The 19,281-nt window shown below is 37.8% G+C and overlaps 1 protein-coding gene across 1 annotated transcript in view; it reads left to right on the top strand.

The window, feature by feature from the left end:
* Positions 1-19,064, top strand: part of ABCB5 (ATP binding cassette subfamily B member 5) — a 137,758-nt gene extending 118,694 nt beyond the window's left edge. Inside the window, exons 25-29 of the mRNA XM_032865778.1 lie at positions 3,528-3,684; positions 6,598-6,795; positions 10,676-10,882; positions 16,792-16,938; positions 18,678-19,064. Coding sequence (XP_032721669.1) covers positions 3,528-3,684; positions 6,598-6,795; positions 10,676-10,882; positions 16,792-16,938; positions 18,678-18,875 — 907 coding nt within the window. The 3' untranslated portion in view covers positions 18,876-19,064. The remainder of the gene's footprint in view (positions 1-3,527; positions 3,685-6,597; positions 6,796-10,675; positions 10,883-16,791; positions 16,939-18,677) is intronic.
* The last annotated feature ends 217 nt before the right edge of the window (positions 19,065-19,281 follow it).

Genomic DNA, 19,281 nt, shown 5'->3' with positions numbered 1-19,281 from the left:
TAACTTAAACATTTGTTGAGCACTGTACTAAGCACTTTATATTATTAATATATTTAATTCTCACAACAGTCTGTAAGATATAGATAGTCCTATTTATCTCCTGTTTGCCAGTAAGGAAACAGAAGCACAGAACATGCCCAAGGTCACACAGCTAGTAAATAAACAGTGGAGTTTGGATGTAGTCCCAGTGGTCTGGCTTCAGAGCTCTGAACCCCCCAGTATACTTACTCTTAGAGTAAGTCACCGAAGGTATACAAACTGAGTATGGAAGCAAGATTAAGGGGAGACAAATAGACGTGAACCAATAACTATGCAGGCTATTCCTATTTGGATCAGTTGTGTTAAAATTAGGATCATTCGTTTCTGTACTTTTTTGTGTTGTTCCTAGACAAAGAATATTTGTAAAATTCCAGTTTGATTTCAGCAGCAGTGATGGGCAAGAGGATTTTCCCCCATTGCTTGGACATCCTTGAAAGAATTATTGTAGCGAGGATCCAATGACACTGGCCCCATGAACCTACAGAGAACCCATAAAACTAAGGAGATCAAAGCCCAGCACCTGAAAATCCTTTCCAGACCTCTTCCTGCTCAATATTCTCCCTCAACCCTGGCCAACCCACAAAGTTGCAGTACTATTTGTTGTGTAATAAATAGGTTTTGAGTAAAGATTAACTGCAGTTCAGTTCATTCTAGGTAATTGGGCCAGAATCAGCTAGGGCACATACTGTAACAGACCAGTATCAGCCTATGTTTATACAGAACCCACCTGGGAAAAAATATATATAAGAGATTAATGTCCTTGACTCAACCCCCAGATAGTTCCCTTACCACAAAATTAGGTTCCTCGGTATAATCCTCATTAATATCAACCCCCCTTTGGACTTACCCTCCCCTCAACACGTACACAATAAAGACAGCACTGAGCTTTTAGCTAATACTCTCCCTCCTCTACCGAAACTTTCCTTCCTCTAATGTGCATCCTTAAAGTCATTTATCTCTCACAGATACAAGTTCTCCATGGAAGGCCCTTCTCCCCTTCTCAGTAAACTTCCATTTTAAGAGAAGGACATTTTAACAGGGGCACCTGGGTGGCTCAGTCGGGTAAGCATCCAACTCCTGATTTCGGCTTAGGTCATGATCTCAGGGTCCTGGGATCGAGGTCTACATTGGGCTCCAGGTTGAGCACAGAGTAGGCTTGAGATTCTCTCTCTCCCTCTCCCTCTTCTCCTCCCCCTGCCATCTCTCTCTCTCTATCTCTCTCTGAAATAAATAAATAAATAAAATCTCTTATTTTAAAAAGAGAGGGACTCAACAAAGACATTGTCCTCTGTATATTTATCCTTAATATTCAAAATGAATTTTGTGGTGGAAATTTAGGACAGGTAGATATTTTGCCATGTCTGAAATCAGAGGAGGAAGGTATTTTTTCTGTTGTTCTGAGAAGCTTCTATCCTTGTGAGACCAGAATCCAGACTCATAATCCAATGATCTTCCCATCTCACTTGCTGACTCGTGGATCAGACTGAGGCTTAAGTCTAATTCAATTAGATTTTAACTCGCATTAAAGAAAAAAAAACCTCTGATGTGTTACTAAACTCAATAATCACTTCTAATATTTATAACTGGATATTGAGTATTTTGAATGGCATTTTGGGCTTTAAACTATTTCCTTAAACATTAGTACTAAAAATGTCTTGATATCACAGAACTAATGGCTACAAAAAACATCAGACATACAAGTAAACTGGTTTTTATATTTTATACGGTGCTTGACCTTTGAAAAGACAACAATTCAGGATCTGAGGTTTAGGTCACTGAAGAGATTGCATCAACATCCACCCATTGGTAGGTTCCATCTCCAGAGAAAGTCACAAGGAGACCAGAACATGTTTACCTTGCTGTGATCCAGCATGGCAACAAACAACTGGGTTCTGTGATAGCCTTTTACTGGTCAGTAAGGGGAAAGGGGTAGGGGGATAGGCAAAATAGGTGAAGAGGACTATGAGATACAAACTTCTGGTTATAAAATAAGTAAGCCATGGGGATATAAAGTACAGCACAGGGAATATAGTCCAGTAATATTACAGTATCTTTATATGGTGACAGATGGAACTAGACTTACTGTGGTGATTATTTTATAATGTATAAAAAATGTTGAATCACTATGCTATATCCCTAAAACTAACATAATATTGCATATCAGCTATACTTCAATAATAAATAAACAAATATTGCCACTGGAACTTGTCCAGTCTTAGCTGAATTATACTTTTAGTTCTGCTATGGAGATACATTATATTTTATTCTATTAAAATGTTTCCATGGCTAAAATGAAAATGAGAGAAAAATATTTGACCGTGGCCGCATGATATGCCACATATCTGTGCATATTCTGTATGCTTTCAGATATCATTTGTATACTTACTATTTTATAATTAAAACATGTTTTGAAAGTGAGATCATAATCTATATAGCATACCTAAAAGATCAAAGCTCTTCTTCTAGGCTTGTTAAGGTATATTTTAGTCAGATTTTGTTTCAAGGACCTTAACAAAATATCTCCATGCTTTGCTCTCTCCTTAAATCATGTAGCACTTCAGGCACATAAACAATCATCTGGCATCAGTTGTCTGTTCTAATTTGCATATCTAATTATGCAAAAAAGAGGGGGGGATACCTATTCATATTTCCTGTGTAAATTCAGATCTTACTACTAGAGACTCACCCTTCCTATGGTCGTTGAATTCTCTGTCAAATCTCCAAGCAAGTGAGCCTTATATCAAGGTGGTTAAGTTTTATATTCACTAGTTTAGGGCCTTTGATCTTTGTTTCTTTTTTTTTTTTTTAAAGATTTTATTTATTTGTCAGAGAGAGAGAGGGAGAGAGAATGAGCACAGGCAGACAGAATGGCAGGCAGAGGCAGAGGGAGAAGCAGGCTCCCCACCGAGCAAGGAGCCCGATGTGGGACTCAATCCCAGGACGCTGGGATCATGACCTGAGCCGAAGGCAGCTGCTTAACCAACTGAGCCACCCAGGCGTCCCTGATCTTTGTTTCTAATTGGAAGAGGAACTTTTAAGATTACGTGAGCTCCAAAGGTTATTTTGGTATCCAGTACTAGGGATGATCACTGTGTGGTAGAAAATTATAAAAGAGGTATCACTGGGGCACCTGGGTGGCTCAGTTAAGTATCCAACTCTTGGTTTTGGTGCCAGTCATGATTTCGGGGTCATGGCATTGAGCCCCAGGTCAGACGCTGCACCCACTGGGGAATCAGCTTGAGATTTCTCTCCCTCTCTCTCTCCCTCTGCCCCTTCCCTTGCTTGCGCTCTCTCTTTCTTTTTCTAAAATTAATTAATTAATTAATTACAAACAAACAAAAGAGATATCATTGTTGGGACTTCAACATTAGTGGTGTTGTCTAGACCAAAAGTTTATTTATATTCCTGTGCCTGCTTTTTCTTTCACTTTTTTATAGTTCTATTGTTTGGAAATGAACCTAAGATTCAAATGCTTTATCTTTTGATAGAATTTTTACTGCAATTGCATATGGAGCTATGGCCATTGGAGAAACACTTGTTTTGGCACCTGAATATTCGAGAGCCAAATCTGGGGCTGCACATCTGTTCGCTTTGCTGGAAAAGAAACCAACTATAGACAGCTATAGTCAAGAAGGGAAAAAACCAGTAAGCACAACTATGATTTTAAATGTCCACATTATTAATTATACATATGAATACTCATATAGAGATTTAAATGAAGGCATTATTTGATAACTTTGCAAAAGATAGTGCTCTAAAGAATTAAAAACTTGTATAAAATAACGGTTATGTCTACAAAGGGAGAAAGGGGTCTTTTCACCTCTGCTACTAAAACATACACATATTTTCTATTAAAAAATATACTTCTAGTTTATTCGCCTGATGCCTTAAGAATGTTCTTGAACAAATAATTTGTTTATATATTTAATTTTATTTAGACAGCCAAAACTTTAGTCTTGGATGAGGATTTGCATTGGCATTAATTCTTTTTTTTCCTCTGATAATTTATACAAAATGAATAATGCCTGCTGTTTCAGACACCACATTTTATGGAAAATATATCTGCAATCAGAAGAGGGGGAAAAAAGGAACTATATTTATTAAATTCACACATACATAGACACACATATTTAGCCATAACTCTAAAAGACCATGAATATTAAGAGAGAAATAATAGTGAGATTGTATAATTTCAAAACAAGCCTCTTAATAGTATCTTGTGCATTAAATATATATCCAATTTTAAGACTTTTCTAGACAGTTTAAATTTAAAAGTAAGAATAGCCATTAGGTATATACTTAAAAGAAATTTTGCGTTTAAAATTATTTCCCTCTTGGGGCGCCTGGGTGGCTCAGTGGGTTAAGCCTCTGCCTTCGGCTCAGGTCATAATCTCAAGGTCCTGGGATCGAGCCGCCCCGTCGGGCTCTCCACTCTGTGGGGAGCCTGCTTCCCTCCTCTCTCTGCCTGCCTCTCTGTCTACTTGTGATCTCTCTCTCTGTGTCAAATAAATAAATACATAAAATCTTTAAAAATAATAATAATAAATAAATAAATAATTTCCCTGGTAAAATTTTAACAGTAGATTTATACGTATGGTAGCTAAAATAGTACATTATCTCTAAAGCTACTAATTATTAAAAAGAATGCCAGTCCTTAGTTACAGATTTTGAAAAGATCTTGACATTCTCTCTTTTTTTTTTTCTAAAGATATTATTTATTTATTTGACAGACAGAGATCACAAGTAGGCAGAGAGGCAGGCAGAGAGAGAGGAAGGGAAGCAAGCTCCCTGCCGAGCAGAGAGCACGATGTGGAGCTGGATCCCAGGACCCTGGGATCATGAACTGAGCCAAAGGCAGTGACTTAACCCACTGAGCCACCCAGGTGCCCCAGATCTTGACATTCTCAAAATACAATGCTCAAAGGTGCATCATAGTCAAAATAAGATTTCATATTTGTCTTTTAGAAAGTAAAGGACATAGAAAACTTTTTTTTTAATCTTGGGATTTAGATCTATAATAACATTGCTACTTGTTTCTTTCAGTGCATTATAGTAAAGGGATTGAGTATCTCACAGATAAATGTCTTCATAGAATTACATTACAAGGCATGGAATATTGGAAATGTTTCTTATTAAAACTGTAAAATTAATTTATTTACTCATTTTATTTAATATACAAATATTTCTAAATATCACTCCCTGTGCTTTTAAAAATTAAAAACTGGGAACAAAATATATGAAGGTAATCGATATATTTTTCTATCTACTTTTATAGATGGTTGAAATTTTCCATAATAAATGTTTAAAATAAGGGGGCCTGCGTGGCTTAGTTAAGTGTCTCCCTTCAGCTCAGGTTATGACCTTGGGGTCTTGGGATTGAGCCCCAAATCAGGCTCCCTGCTCAGCGGTGGGTCTTTTTCTCCTTCTCTCTCTCCCCCCTCCCTCTGCTCGTGCTCTCTTTTTCTCTCTTAAAAAAATAATCTTTTTAAAAAATGTTTAAAATAGTAAGAATAAATTTTAAAATGTATTAAAGTCTACTAGTGTAAAATCTCTCTATGCCTTTTCCAAAGGCACAGAGCATACACAAAAATAATGCACTGTAGTTTCCAGGTTGATTTTGTTAGACATTTATGCATAAATAATACTCATTTTGGGGAAAAGCAGAGAGCACTGAATAAGCTAAAAATAAGCTACTGTAGCACATAACATTTTGGCATATATCCTAACATTTCTTTCTTTTGACAACAGAGTATCATTATCAAACCTTTTTTGATGCTCTTGTCCTCCACCTACGCCTGCCTTCTGCCTGTATGCTGGGTTCAGAAGATGCTGAGCATGACTATTAAACCTGACTGTTTAAAATGCAACTGAATGAGGGCAGATAAACATGAAGATCAAAAGAACCCCAAAATCTTAGAACCAAATCTATACAGGGAAAGTTAATCATTTAGTAATAGTTCTGGGAAGTCTTTCATAAACATCTCTGGTATATATAAGTATTGGTTTACAAATACTTATACAAAAAAGAAATTAAAGCATAGAGAAAAATTAACGTTTAGACATCACTGCCAAATAATGATAAATTGAAAACAAAGATAAGCCCAAATTCAAAACATAATGTATATTAACTCTAAAACCATGTCCAACTTACAAAATTAACATTTATACATATAGTTTATGAGGACCCCAGCTATTCTGAATTAAGCAATAAAGGTCTGTAAAACAAACTAAATTTTTAAATATATGTATATACAGTTATGCAAAACATTTGGTCAAACAGCTAGTCTGCAGATTAGACAATGTCTATGTAGTGAAACCAAAGGAAACCAGTGCTTTTTAGAACTCAGTGAGGTCCAGAAATGACAAGAAGTACAGATATAAAAATCTAAACAAAAGTGACAGAAATGATTATGCAGTCAGCAGCTCTATAGAGAGGAATATTGTTTAAAATTAAATGGTTATGGAAACATGCGTAATTTTCAGGAAACAGTTGGCCAATGTGCTATAATGTGTTACAATCTTTTTTTAAGTTCTGAACCCTGCCAACTTTTTCCCCAGGATATATGTGAAGGAAATATAGAGTTTCGAGAAGTCTCTTTTTTCTATCCATGTCGCCAGGATGTTCTCATCCTTTGTGACTTATCCCTCAGTATTGAGAAAGGGAAGACTGTAGCATTTGTTGGGAGCAGTGGCTGTGGAAAAAGCACTTCTATCCAGCTTCTGCAGAGATTTTATGACCCTGTGAAAGGACAAGTGGTAAGACTGATTTTAAATACTGCTTATCTAGGGTTTAGTGGTGCTATTCTTAAACATTCTCTTGGGCTTAATCATCCTTACTGGTTTGAATAGGGCAAATAGTGCAGTAGTTAAGGGGGAAAAAAAAAAAAACTCTCTCCCTTAACTAAGTGGGCAAGCAAACCAATAACAAAAATGATGGATAGGACTTTGAGGCTAAATACAAAATACAAAGACTCAAAGATTCTTTGGTGATGATGATGGCAGAAATTTTGATCTTAAATTGAAGACGACACAAACAAGTGGAAAGATATTCCATGCTCATGGATTGGAAGACCAAAAATTGCTAAAATATCTGTTACCCTAAACAATCTAAGAATTTAATGCAATGTCTATCAAAACACCAATAGCATTTTTCACAAATCTAGAACAATCTTAAAATTTATATGAAACCACAAAAGACCCAGAATAGCACAATCTTAAAAAGGAAAAAGCAAAGCTGGAGGCATCACAATTCCAGATTTCAAGTTATGTTACAAAGTTACAGTGATCAAAACAGTATGGTATTGGCACAAAAATAGACACAGACCAATGGATGATAATACAGAGTCCAGAAATAAAGCCAAACCTTCAACAAAAGAGTAAAGAATATACAATAGGGAAGAGACAGTCAATAAATGTTCTAGGAAAATTGGGCATTTACATGCAAAAGGATGAAACTGGACCACTTTCTAATATCATATGTAAAATAATTCAAAATAGATTAAATATATACATGTAAGACCTGAAACTACAACAGTCCTAGAAGAGAACACAGGCAGTAATTTCTCTGACATTGGCTATAGCAACATTTTTCTAAATATGTCTCCTAAGGCAAGGGAAATGAAAGCAAAAATAAACTATTGAGACTACATCAAATTATACTTCTGCACAGTGAAGGAAAATATCAACAAAATAAAAAGGCAGTCTACTGAATGGGAGAAGATATTTGCAAATGGTATCTTCAGTAAAGGGTTAATATCCAAAATACATAAAGAATTTCTACAACTCAATACCAAAAAGAAAAATAAATCCAATTTAAAAGTGGGCAGAGGACCTGAAGAGATATTTTTCCAAAGAAGACATACAGATGGCCAAGAGACACATAAAAGATGCTCAACATCACTAATCATCAAGAAAATATAAATCAAAAGCACAATGAGGTATCTATCACCTTAAACCTGTCAGAATGACTAGAATTGAAAAGACAAGAAATAACAAATGTTGGCAAGGATGTGGAGAATAACGAACCCTCATGCTTTGTTGGTAGGGATGTAAATTGGTGCAGCCACCGTGGAAAAGAATACGGAGTTTCCTCAAATAATTATAAATAGAAATACCACATGATCCAATAATTCCACTGCTGGATATTTATCCAAAGAAAATGAAAACACTAATTTGAAAATATATGTGTGCCACTATGTTTATTGCAGCATTATTTATAATACCAAGAGATGGAAGCAAACTAAGTATCCATTGATAGACAAATGGATAAGGAAGATGTGGTATATATATGTAATGGAATATTAGCCATAAAAAAGGATGAGGTCTTGCCATTTGTGACAACATGGATGGACCTAGAGCGTCTTATGCCAAGGGAAATAAGTCAGACTGAGAAAGACAAACACCATATGATTTCACCCATATGTAGAATCTAAAAAATAAAACAAATGAATAAACAAATAAACTAGCAGGAGTAGACCTATAAACACAGAGGAATAAACTGATAGTAGCCAGAGGGAGGGGGGGGGAATAGACAGAATGGATGAAGGGGGTAAGTGGGAGATAGAAACTTCTAGTTATGGAATGAATGAGTCACAAGAATAAAGAGCACAGCATAGGAAATATGGCCAGTAATATTGTACTAGACTTGAATGGTAACAGATGGTAGCCACACTTGTGGTGAGCAGAGCATAATGTATAGAGAAGCTGAATCACTATATTGTACACCTGAAACTAATGTAACACTGTGTGTCAACTAGACTCAATTTTTTTTTCTAAAATCAAAGAAAAATGAGAAGTCTACAAATTAGAAATTTTTAAAAAGAAAGAAATTTTGATCTTAACAAGACATGGAATTCTTTTAGAATACAGGTGTTGGAGGAGGGGGTCTAATATCTATATCTAGAATCTTTCTTTATTCTCTTGGTTTAAGACAGAGATAAGTTCCCTCTGCCACCCTGATTCAGGCTTCCTACTATTCCCACTGGCCTTCTCCAGCCACCAACTCTCAAAAGTTTTATGCATGTTTAGAGCTTATTTAAATCAGCTCCATTAAGTCCTGCATCCTGATCTCAAAAAAAAAAAAAAAAAAAAAGCAAATTCTCTCTCCTTAGAATTCCAATGACTTTTTCTCACCTGGCACCTTTCTTACTCTTCGTTATATTCAGTTTTTCCATTATCCTCTCCCCACAACCAGCACTAGATCACATACACACAGACACACACACACACACACACACACACACACACACACACACTTTCCTGTTCTGCCTCCTCCTCCCTACAAAAAGTCTTAAGCCCCTAAAAGTCAAAGACTGTCATATTAGTCCTCCTTCTGCAATTTATAGGTACTTTTTTTCCCCATCACAGATTCTCAATGACTCTTTGCAAAATAAAATGGTTCAGAATGGTTCCCTTGTTACCAGTGATAACAATGAGTTAACAGTCCAAAATTAGGTAACAGTCATCTATTTACACATAATATAGCACATCCCTTACTTTAAACCCTCCAATGATACCCTACTACAGTTGGAATAAAACAGAGTCAATTCCATCAATCCTGGTCCTTCATGATCTGGTCTCTGCCTCTCTCCAAACTCCTCTCCTGTCACTCCCCACCTTGACTACTGTGTGTCAGACTCACTGGCTTCCTTGTGTTCTTTAAACTCACTCACCACCTTTGTTCTTGTTGTTCCCCTGCTTGGAATTTCCTTGCTCTAATCTCTTTGCTGACTCCTTATCATTCAATCTAAAGGCTTCTTCCTTAGGCCTTCCTAGACTACTCTGTAGAAAACAACGCATTTACCAACCTGCTTCCCACATCCCCCCACATCCTCAGTCAATCTCAATTCCATTACCCTGTCTTCACGACACTTTCTTTCTTGAGTTATTTGTTAGTGTGTTTATTGCCTGCCTGTCTCCACTAGAATATAAGCTGCATGAGGGCAAGAGTTTGATCTTGCGTACCACTATTTCCCTTGTACCTGAAGAGTCCCCATCAGCTAGTAGGTATGCTCATCAAATGCCAGCTGAATGTTGTTACAAGTTCACATGAATAAGCATGGTTGTGTACAAAATGACATACCTCTCTGTATGTGGACTGCTGTCAGTCTACACCTTCTCTCTCTGGGCTTTAAAAAGTGAGGTCCTGGGGCAGCTGGTTGGCTCAGTGGGTTAAGCCTCTGCCTTCAGCTCAGGTCATGATCTCAGGGTCCTGGAATCGAGCCCCGCATCGGCTCTCTGCTCGGTGGGTAGCCTGCTTCCCCCCTCTCTCTGCCTGCCTCTCCGCCTACTTGTGATCTCTCTCTCTGTTAAATAAATAAAATCTTCAAAAAAAAAGTGAGGTCCTATTATAGCAGAGGTTACACAAAGCACCAGGCTTTACTCTAGACCCCAGGCAAGTCTCTAGACTATGTGGCCATTTGTAGAAAAGTCAAGTAAGTTTAGGAGTTGACATTTTAGGCAGTTACTCTCTGCTTCTATACAGTATCATTTACAATCCATCCCTGGATAGCATTTTACTGTGAGGTGGCTTGAATTCCTACCCTTCTTATAATTTGTATATGTTTGAATATAGTGAACTGTAATGTGATATAGTTGTTGGATCTTCACATACCATTCTCCATTTTGCTTTTGACAGCTATTTGATGGTGTTGATGTGAAGGAATTGAACGTACAATGGCTCCGTTCCCAAATAGCAATTGTTTCTCAAGAGCCTGTACTCTTCAACTGTAGCATTGCCGACAACATTGCCTATGGTGATAACAGCCATGTTGTGCCATTAGAAGAAATAAAAGAAGTAGCAAAGGCAGCAAATATTCATTCTTTTATTGAAGGTCTCCCTGAGGTAAGAAAAATGGCTGAAATCTTGAATTACAAATCTCCCAAGTAAGCCAAAGTTGTTGTTTTTTGTGCTACTTGAATTAAACAATTTATTTATTGCTAGCATCTAATATAAAGTTATATGTAAAAAGCAAAAAGATTGAGATTTTTCTGTGATGACTTTTTCCAAGCCAAACTGTATTAATATTCACTGAATTAGTTTTCTTATTTTGATTCTTTACCTTTTATCCATATACATATACACTTTACTCCTGTCTATACCACCATCATCCTGCCTGCCCCTGGACTACTCTGGTAGCATCTTAGTCTGTCTTCCTGCTGCCCGTCTGCCTCATTATAATGCTTCTTCCTCACAGTAACTAGGGGGATCTTTTAAAAACATAAATTAGGGGGTGCCTGGGTGGCTTAGTGGATTAAGCCTCTGCCTTCAGCTCAGATCATGATCCTGGGGGCCTGGGATGGAGCCCCGCATCAGGCTCTCTGCTCAGCAGGGAGCCTGCTTCCTCCTCTCTCTGCCTGCCTCTCTGCCTACTTGTGATCTCTTTCTCTGTCAAATAAATAAAATCTTAAAAAAAAAAAGCCATAAATTAGATTTTGTCCCTTCCTGCTTAAAACTTCCTAATGGCACCCCTTTGCATTTAGAATAAGTCCAGATGTCTTCTGTGGCTGGCAAAGCTTTCTGTGATCTGGTTCTGTTTGCCTCTGCAGTTCCTTCCTCACCATATACTCATTCTGCTCCAGCCATGCTGTCCTCTTTTCTATCTCATGAACACACCAAGTTTTTCCCTACCTCAGGACATTTATACTTGCTGTTTCTTCAGCCAGGACCTCCCTTTTTCTGGCTCTTTGCAGAGCCAGCTCCTTAACTTTCAAGCTCATTGTAATGTCATCTTTGCCAAGACCCTCCATGGCCATCTTACTTAGAAGAGTCCCCATCACTCTTGTCACCTACTACATATTTATACCGTTTGACTTTTACTCTTAAATTGCTTATGATCTTTCATTATTTTTGTTGTACTATTTCCCAAATTTATTCCAAACTACATTTTGCAGAGGCTCACTGTGCTAACTTTACAGTAAACTTTGAAAACCAAGATATTTCCTAAAAGAAAGAAAGAATAACTTGTTTCTCGGTGTTTTTAAGTTTAACTGTAGTTTACCTTCATATCACCATTACATATATATATATATATATATATATACACACACACACACACATACATAAAGAAATCTGGCACCAAAATATCATTTTGGAATAGGACATTGGACATCACATCTAGCAGCAATGTAAATGACCATTTGTTGTAGTGAGGAAAAGACAGGAAGTTGGGAAATGACTTAGGAACTATTTCCAGTGTTATGAATGCCTGGATTAGTAATTATAATGTGAAATAAAACAAGGAAAAGGATTTAAAAGATACTGGAAAAGTGGAATTGCCAAGACATGGCTCAGGATTGTCTGTGAAAAATGAACAAGAAAGTGTATGATACACTGGACAGCCCACTGGAATAAAAGCACACAGAGTGTGTGATGAGAATACAAAGGAAGGAATGAAAAATTCTCTAGGAGCTTAAAAAAAATCACACAGAAGATGCTGTTTTATTTTTTATTTTTTTTTAAAGATTTTATTTATTTATTTGACAGACAGAGATCAAAAGTAGGCAGAGAGGCAGGCAGAGAGGCAGGCAGAGAGAGACGAGGAAGCAGGCTCCCCACTGAGCAGAGAGCCCGATGAGGGGCTCAATCCCAAGACCCTGAGATCATGACCTGAGCCGAAGGCAGAGGCTTAACCGTCTGAGCCACCCAGGCGCCCCAGAAGATGCTGTTTTAAACCAGGTTTTGAAGAATGAGTAAGATTTCCTCAGGCAGAGAGGAGACAAATCCATATTTAGAAGACAAATAAACTCACATGGAAACATACACATGTAAAAGAGTTTTAGGTGTTTGGAAGGAAATAAATTTAAAATCCGGAGCATAAGGCATAAATTGGGGAATTGAGAAGTGGCCAAAACATGAGCAGAGACTAAATGTGAAGGTTTTGATATACTAGCCTAAGAAGTTTAGACTCAGTCTTATTGAAAATAGGAAACCACTAGATATTTTTTAGGTAAAGAAATAAGCTGATCAGATTTTAAAACAAAACACTGTTGCTGAAGCTCAGCCTTTTCTTTGCTCATCCAGGAAGCACTGTGGCCTTTGTGGTGATGGCAGAGATTGGCATTAAAAGGACAAGCCTTGGTGCTTTACAACATTCTGGATGAGAGCAGTGCAGGTCCACATTTTCTGTTCCCCAGTTCCAGTTTCCAAAAGCTGTTACACTCCATCCCTTACACACATCCCTTACCTTGTTATGTTTTGTGCTTACTTATTTGTTGGACAAAATGATGTGAAGCCATATGTAGTCTTTATTAATCCTACCTAAAATGAGTAATCAACTATTTCTTCACAAATATTCATATATTTGATTACCACTTGCTTCCCCAGAACTTCTGAAAGTGCTATTATTTACCACATACTAAATGTAGTACACATATAGTACATATACATATGTATATATAGTACATATAGTACACACAATTTGTGGTAAATTTTCTTCTAAAGTCAAACAAAGAGGGGCACCTGGCTGGCTCAGTTGGTAGAGTATGTGTCTCTTGATCTCAGGGTTGTAAGTTCGAGCCCCATATTGGGTATAGAGATTACTAAATAAATAAATAAGGTTGTTTGCTTTTTTTTTTTTTTTTGAGAGAGAGAGAGCAGGAGGGAGGGGCAGAGCAGGAGAGAGAATCTTAAGCAGGCTCTGCGCCCAGCACAGAGCACAACAAGGGGCTCGATCTCACAACACTGAGATCATAACCTGAGCTGAAAGCAGGAGTCAGATGCTTAACAAAGTGAGCCATCCAGGAGCCCCCAAAACAGAATTTTTTTTTAAGATTTTATTTATTTGTCAGAGAGAGAGAGGAGCTAGAGCGAACACAGGCAGACAGAGTGGCAGGCAGAGGCAGAGGGAGAAGCAGGCTCCCTGCCAAGCAAGGAGCCCAATGTGGGACTCCATTCCAGGAAGCTGGGATCACGACCTGAGCCAAAGGCAGCTGCTTAACCAACTGAGCCACCCAGGTGTCCCCCCAAAACAGAATTCTTAAAGAGATATAGCCCTAAGGGCTTCTGGTAAGGGATTTTGGACCTGCCTGGCAACTCGATATCAGAGGGTGAATAACAAGGCATTAATTTAGAGTACGCTCTGGATAACACATCCATACTATATGCCATGGAGGTGATCCGCAGACATCCAGAAATATCCACCTAGGAAGGGAGTTGCAGCAACATGCCTTGCTCTTGAGGATCCTCTGAGAAACTCACCAGATGTAGATTCAGGTCTCAGTCAAGCTGTATCATGGCTCCTTGAATAAGACTTCAACCACTGAAACCACCCTAAATTCCTCCACAGAGCTTGCAAGGATTCCTTAGAATACAGTTGATTTAGGATGAGACTCTTTGATGTTCCCTCTAGAACCCAACTGGCTTTTAGCCCCAGGTTCATATTGAAGAGCCATTGTTCCCTGAGCATGTCATAAACAGGTTGCATATTTTAGGACACTCACAATCCATCCCAGTGTTTGCCAGAAAATTAATTTAGATTTTCAGTTTAAACAGGAGACTGAGAGGGCACCTGGATGGTTCAGCAGTTAGGTGTCTGCCTTCGGCTCGGGTCATGATCCCAGGGTCCTGGGATTGAGCCCAACGTCGGGCTCCCTGCTCAGTGGGGAGTCTGCTTCTCCCTCTGCCTGCAGCTGCCCCTGCTGTACTCTCTCTCTGTCAAATAAATAAATAAAATCCTTAAAAATAAATAAGTAAACAGGAGACTGAGGGGTGCCTGGGTGGCTCAGTTGGTTAAGCATCGGCTCAGGTCATGATCTCAGGGTCTCAGGGGCCTGGGATTGAGCCTCTAGTCAAGTCAGACTCCCTTCGAGTGAGGAGCCTGCTTCTCCCTCTCCCTCATAAAAATAAATAAACTCTTTAAACAGGAAAATGAAACTCTGTAGTTCATTTTTTTAAAATATTTTATTCATTTATTTATTTGAGAGACGAGCACGCTGTATGAGCAAGGGGAGGGGCAGAGGGAGAAGCAGGCTCTTCACTGAGCAGGGAATCCGATGTGAGGTTTGACCATAACCTGAGCCAAAGGCAGATGCTTAACCAACTGAACCACCCAGGTGCCCCTGTAATTCTAAATTAAAAAATGAAAACCTTTACTTCAAGTGTCTGAAAATGTTTTTAATTTGGTATTGAGACAGGTGTATATTCACATTTATAATCTGTTCTGCTTAATGATGGACAAAATGACTTAATTTCATCTGATTCATTCTTGATGCTAATTATTTTCCTATAATCCAGAGAAGGCCAAGAAATGCAAAGTGATTTCTAAGCTAGTATTGTTATCTTCTCAGCAACGCTAGAATAATCCATGTACAATTTAAGGTAGACTGGCAGAAAGAGTTACAATCCATTATCATTTCCACCCAATCCTCTCTCAGTTTTTGGTTTAAGGTTGGATTCTCTCATTTGGATGGGAACTTTTTGGTATGTGGAAATGAATGGCATAGTTTTACCTGATTATTCTGCCCTGTGAGTCCAAATTTAATAAAATGTATGTTAGAAGGCAGGGGCCCAGCGTGCTGGCAGTCCTATATAAAAGCACAGAGGAAATAAAGTCTGTTTTCTTTGGAGAGCATTCACTCAGAGAAGACACTTCTCCTGGGCTTTAGTAACTCAGACACCATTGTTTTATATAAAGGTAACAGCTGTGTATTTTGAATTGAAAAATGAACTTTGAGGTGAAGTAGACACATTTATCATGTGCCTGTGGCTGTGTCACAGGCTCTCATGATACCGACTCTACCCGAATGGTACCCCTTGAAGGCAGTCAGATGTGGAGGGAAAAGCAATTAATTCAAGCATCTCTAAGGCACTAAGACAAAATAAACAGCATATTAATCATGTGCTGCATCTTCGCTATGATGCTGCTACAAGGATCCGCCTTTAGAAGGTTGTATAATTAGACTTGCTTTCCCAGTGGAGTCAGTCCATCCACACATTCTTGTCTGGATATCAGTAGCATATATTTGTTAGACAAGTGGCAAGGGGTACTAGAAAGCAGTGTGAAACCTTGGAGGGAAGAGAATCAATGGGACAATCTAGAAAGCAAATGGGAGCCTGCTTGCACCAACTGAACTGACAGGTCATGATATAGCAGACTACAACAGCTTCAGGATACTCCTCTAGCAGTTTCTTTATTCTTCTGTAGAGGAAAACACTGGAGAAAATGTCATTAGTAAGTAGGAGGGCCGTGGAAACATTGGGAGTGGGAAATGTCCCTCTTATGGCCTGAAAAGATGAACGGACTGTCTCTGGGCACCAGCTTAATTTACTGCCAGGAGGATAACCTGCAGGACTGAGAAGAGAATCCCAGGCGCTAGAGAGATGTGCCTCTAGAGGTTTGGTGAGAGCCAAAGTGAAGAAACCCAGTGATTTCCTTGTTTTTATATACTTTAAATCATTTTGACCTGAAAATAGAAGGTAATAGAATTTAATGCAAAAAGATTTCTGTTTACTAGGAACTTTCTTTTGCCAGTAATTTTTTTTCTTATGCTTTAATTCAAACAATCCCTTTGTAGAAGCATAATGGCAAAGGTCTCCAGTTTGTGATCAGCGTAGATATGTAAATGAGATGGTACTGTTTACTGCTGGTTTAGCATTTATTTGCAACAAAGCCCAAGAATAGATTTCAGCACTTGTTGGGACACAAATTTTCAAGAGTAGCAAAATTTGAAATATTTAGATGGTTCTCGCCCACAGTTGTCATGCTAATTTAAATAACCAAGCCTTGCTTTCTTAATTGCATGTTCCTGTAATAGAAATACAACACACAAGTTGGACTGAAAGGAACACTGCTTTCTGGAGGCCAGAAACAAAGACTGGCTATTGCAAGGGCTCTTCTCCGGAAACCAAAAATTTTACTGTTGGACGAGGCCACTTCAGCCCTTGATAATGAGAGTGAAAAGGTAACATTCTCTTATTTCTTCTCAGAATATTATATCAAATAAGAGAGTGAGTATTGTGAAAGAAGTCAAGGTCAGTTTGGGACAAGAAAGACCTTGAGAGAATTATAGTCATAGGGTCACACGTTCTAATTAAAGTTTTGGCCTTTAAAAAAAGTAGAGGCTGGTTGGGAAGGTGGGAGGGAGTTGGGGCACAGGACATCTTATGTTCTAGAAAGGTTTTCTCATTTGAAATAATTTATCAGTATAGGCACAATTCTTGAAATGTTTCTCCAGTCAAGGAAAAGGCCCAAGGAAAAAAATCCATTTTATTATTATTCTTATGATACCAAACAAATCAACAAGACAATCTGCATGCATAAAAGAATAATCTAGGGCTGCCTGGGTGGCTCAGTTGGTTGGGCGACTACCTTCAGCTTGGGTCATGATCCCGGAATCCCGGGATCGAGTCCCACATCGGGCTCCCAGCTCCACGGGGAGTCTGCTTCTCCCCCTGATCTTCTCCCCTCTCATGCTCTCTCTCACTGTCTCTCTTTCAAATAAATAAATAAAATCTTAAAAAAAAAAAATCAACAAAAGAGTAATCTACACTGCAATGTCAGAGGCTGCTAGTTACTTCATCCTCTATAGACAGTCAGCTCTGAGAACAAAACAAGAAAGCAAAGAGATGTGACAATAGACCTACACTGCAAGCTCCTTCAGATGTTTAATTTTGTTATGTCCTTGTACTCTAGTAGTTTCTTGCACATAGTAAGCACTTACTTGTTAAATGAACATTGGTTGAATGAATGATAACTTAAAATTTACTAAGTGTCCATCATATGCTATTATCTCAATCCTCACAACTTGATGAATTAGCTTATTTTATTAGCCATGTGTGTTTTATAGGTTAACACACTAAGGCTTAGAAAAGTTAAGTAACTTCTCTGAATTTTAATAGAGTGTGTCTGATCTAAGAGCTTATGTGGTTAACCATCACACAATTGCTTTTGTAGATGATTATCATTCTTGACTTCTAAGTAGACAGTGTGTTACAAAAGAAAAAACCATGATTTTTGGAATCAGGCATACCTGAGCTGTAATCCAGGATTCATCGATTACTGGCATTACGACCTTGGTCAAATGACCTGGACTTTTCAAATCTCAGTTTATTCATAACAAAAATGAAAATATCCCCCATCTTATGGGGTTATTGCAGGGACTTAAATTAGATATCAATCATTTGATTGAATATTTTTATATATTCAACAGATACTGGTTTTCAGCCTCCACTCTCATTTCTTCTGTACTATAACCCATCATAGCTGAGACTTTAGCCAGGATAATTTTAAAGCTAAATTCTACCAAAGTAAATAAATAAATCCTATGAGAAGAAATGAAGTAAATTAGGCATTCTAGAAACAACAATAAAAAATTAAAAATTAAAAAATTAGGCATTCTACTTAGATGTGGAAATACTACTTTCTGACTCTGAGTTTGGAACCACCTACTTACATACAGACAACCATCTCATTTTTATTCATTATCACAAAAGCTTTTCTAATTAGAAGTCTAAATATATCTATAACTACTTTTTCTGGATTTCTACTGAGTATGGTGAATTTTTCACAAAGCAGAGCAGTTGCCTTTGGGGATAAGCAAATACACAAAGAATGTTATTAGGTTACTTTTATCAATTTGATTTGGGTAAGTTTATTTGCATCTAAGTCAAGCTAGCAATCACAGGTCCTTTTCTCTTCCAGGTGGTTCAATATGCCCTCAATAATGCCAGAAAGGGGAGGACTTGCCTAGTGGTTGCTCACAGACTCTCCACAATACAGAATGCTGATCTGATAGTGGTCCTGCACAATGGGAAAATAAAGGAAAAGGGAACTCATCAAGAACTCCTGAGAAATCGAGATATGTATTTTAAATTAGTAAATGCACAGTCAGTGCAGTGATGCTGTTGGAGTTAGCGCATATTTTGATCTTTGTGTAATGCAAAGAAAGTACTTAGTAATTATCTGGCATGCTTTGATCTCTTTTATTACATGTATCAATACCTGGAATCATGCTATTCAAGTACAGACATGTTCTGTATACACTTCTTCTCTTCAGATTTTTTTAAAGGAAACAAAATTTGCTGAACTCATGTGAGATAATGCCTGCGTCCCTCCTTTGTAAAAATGTTCTGACCCATGTGTTTGTGAAGAAGTTTACTACAAAATGAATCTATATTCCTGTAAACTTTGGCTATAAAATTGGGAATATATTCCAAGAGAGAAAAATTATCCAATTAACTAAATTGAAAGATTTAATAAAGAGAGAGATTTAGTTGGGCTGACATTGTAGGCAGAATGATTTTAA

The sequence above is a fragment of the Lontra canadensis genome, unplaced genomic scaffold (assembly GCF_010015895.1).
Source record: "Lontra canadensis isolate GAN:19392208 unplaced genomic scaffold, GSC_riverotter_1.0 scaffold2, whole genome shotgun sequence".
Lineage (NCBI taxonomy): Eukaryota > Metazoa > Chordata > Mammalia > Carnivora > Mustelidae > Lontra > Lontra canadensis.
The sequence above is the reverse complement of the archived record's forward strand: the minus strand, read 5'-3'. Positions and strand labels throughout refer to the sequence as shown.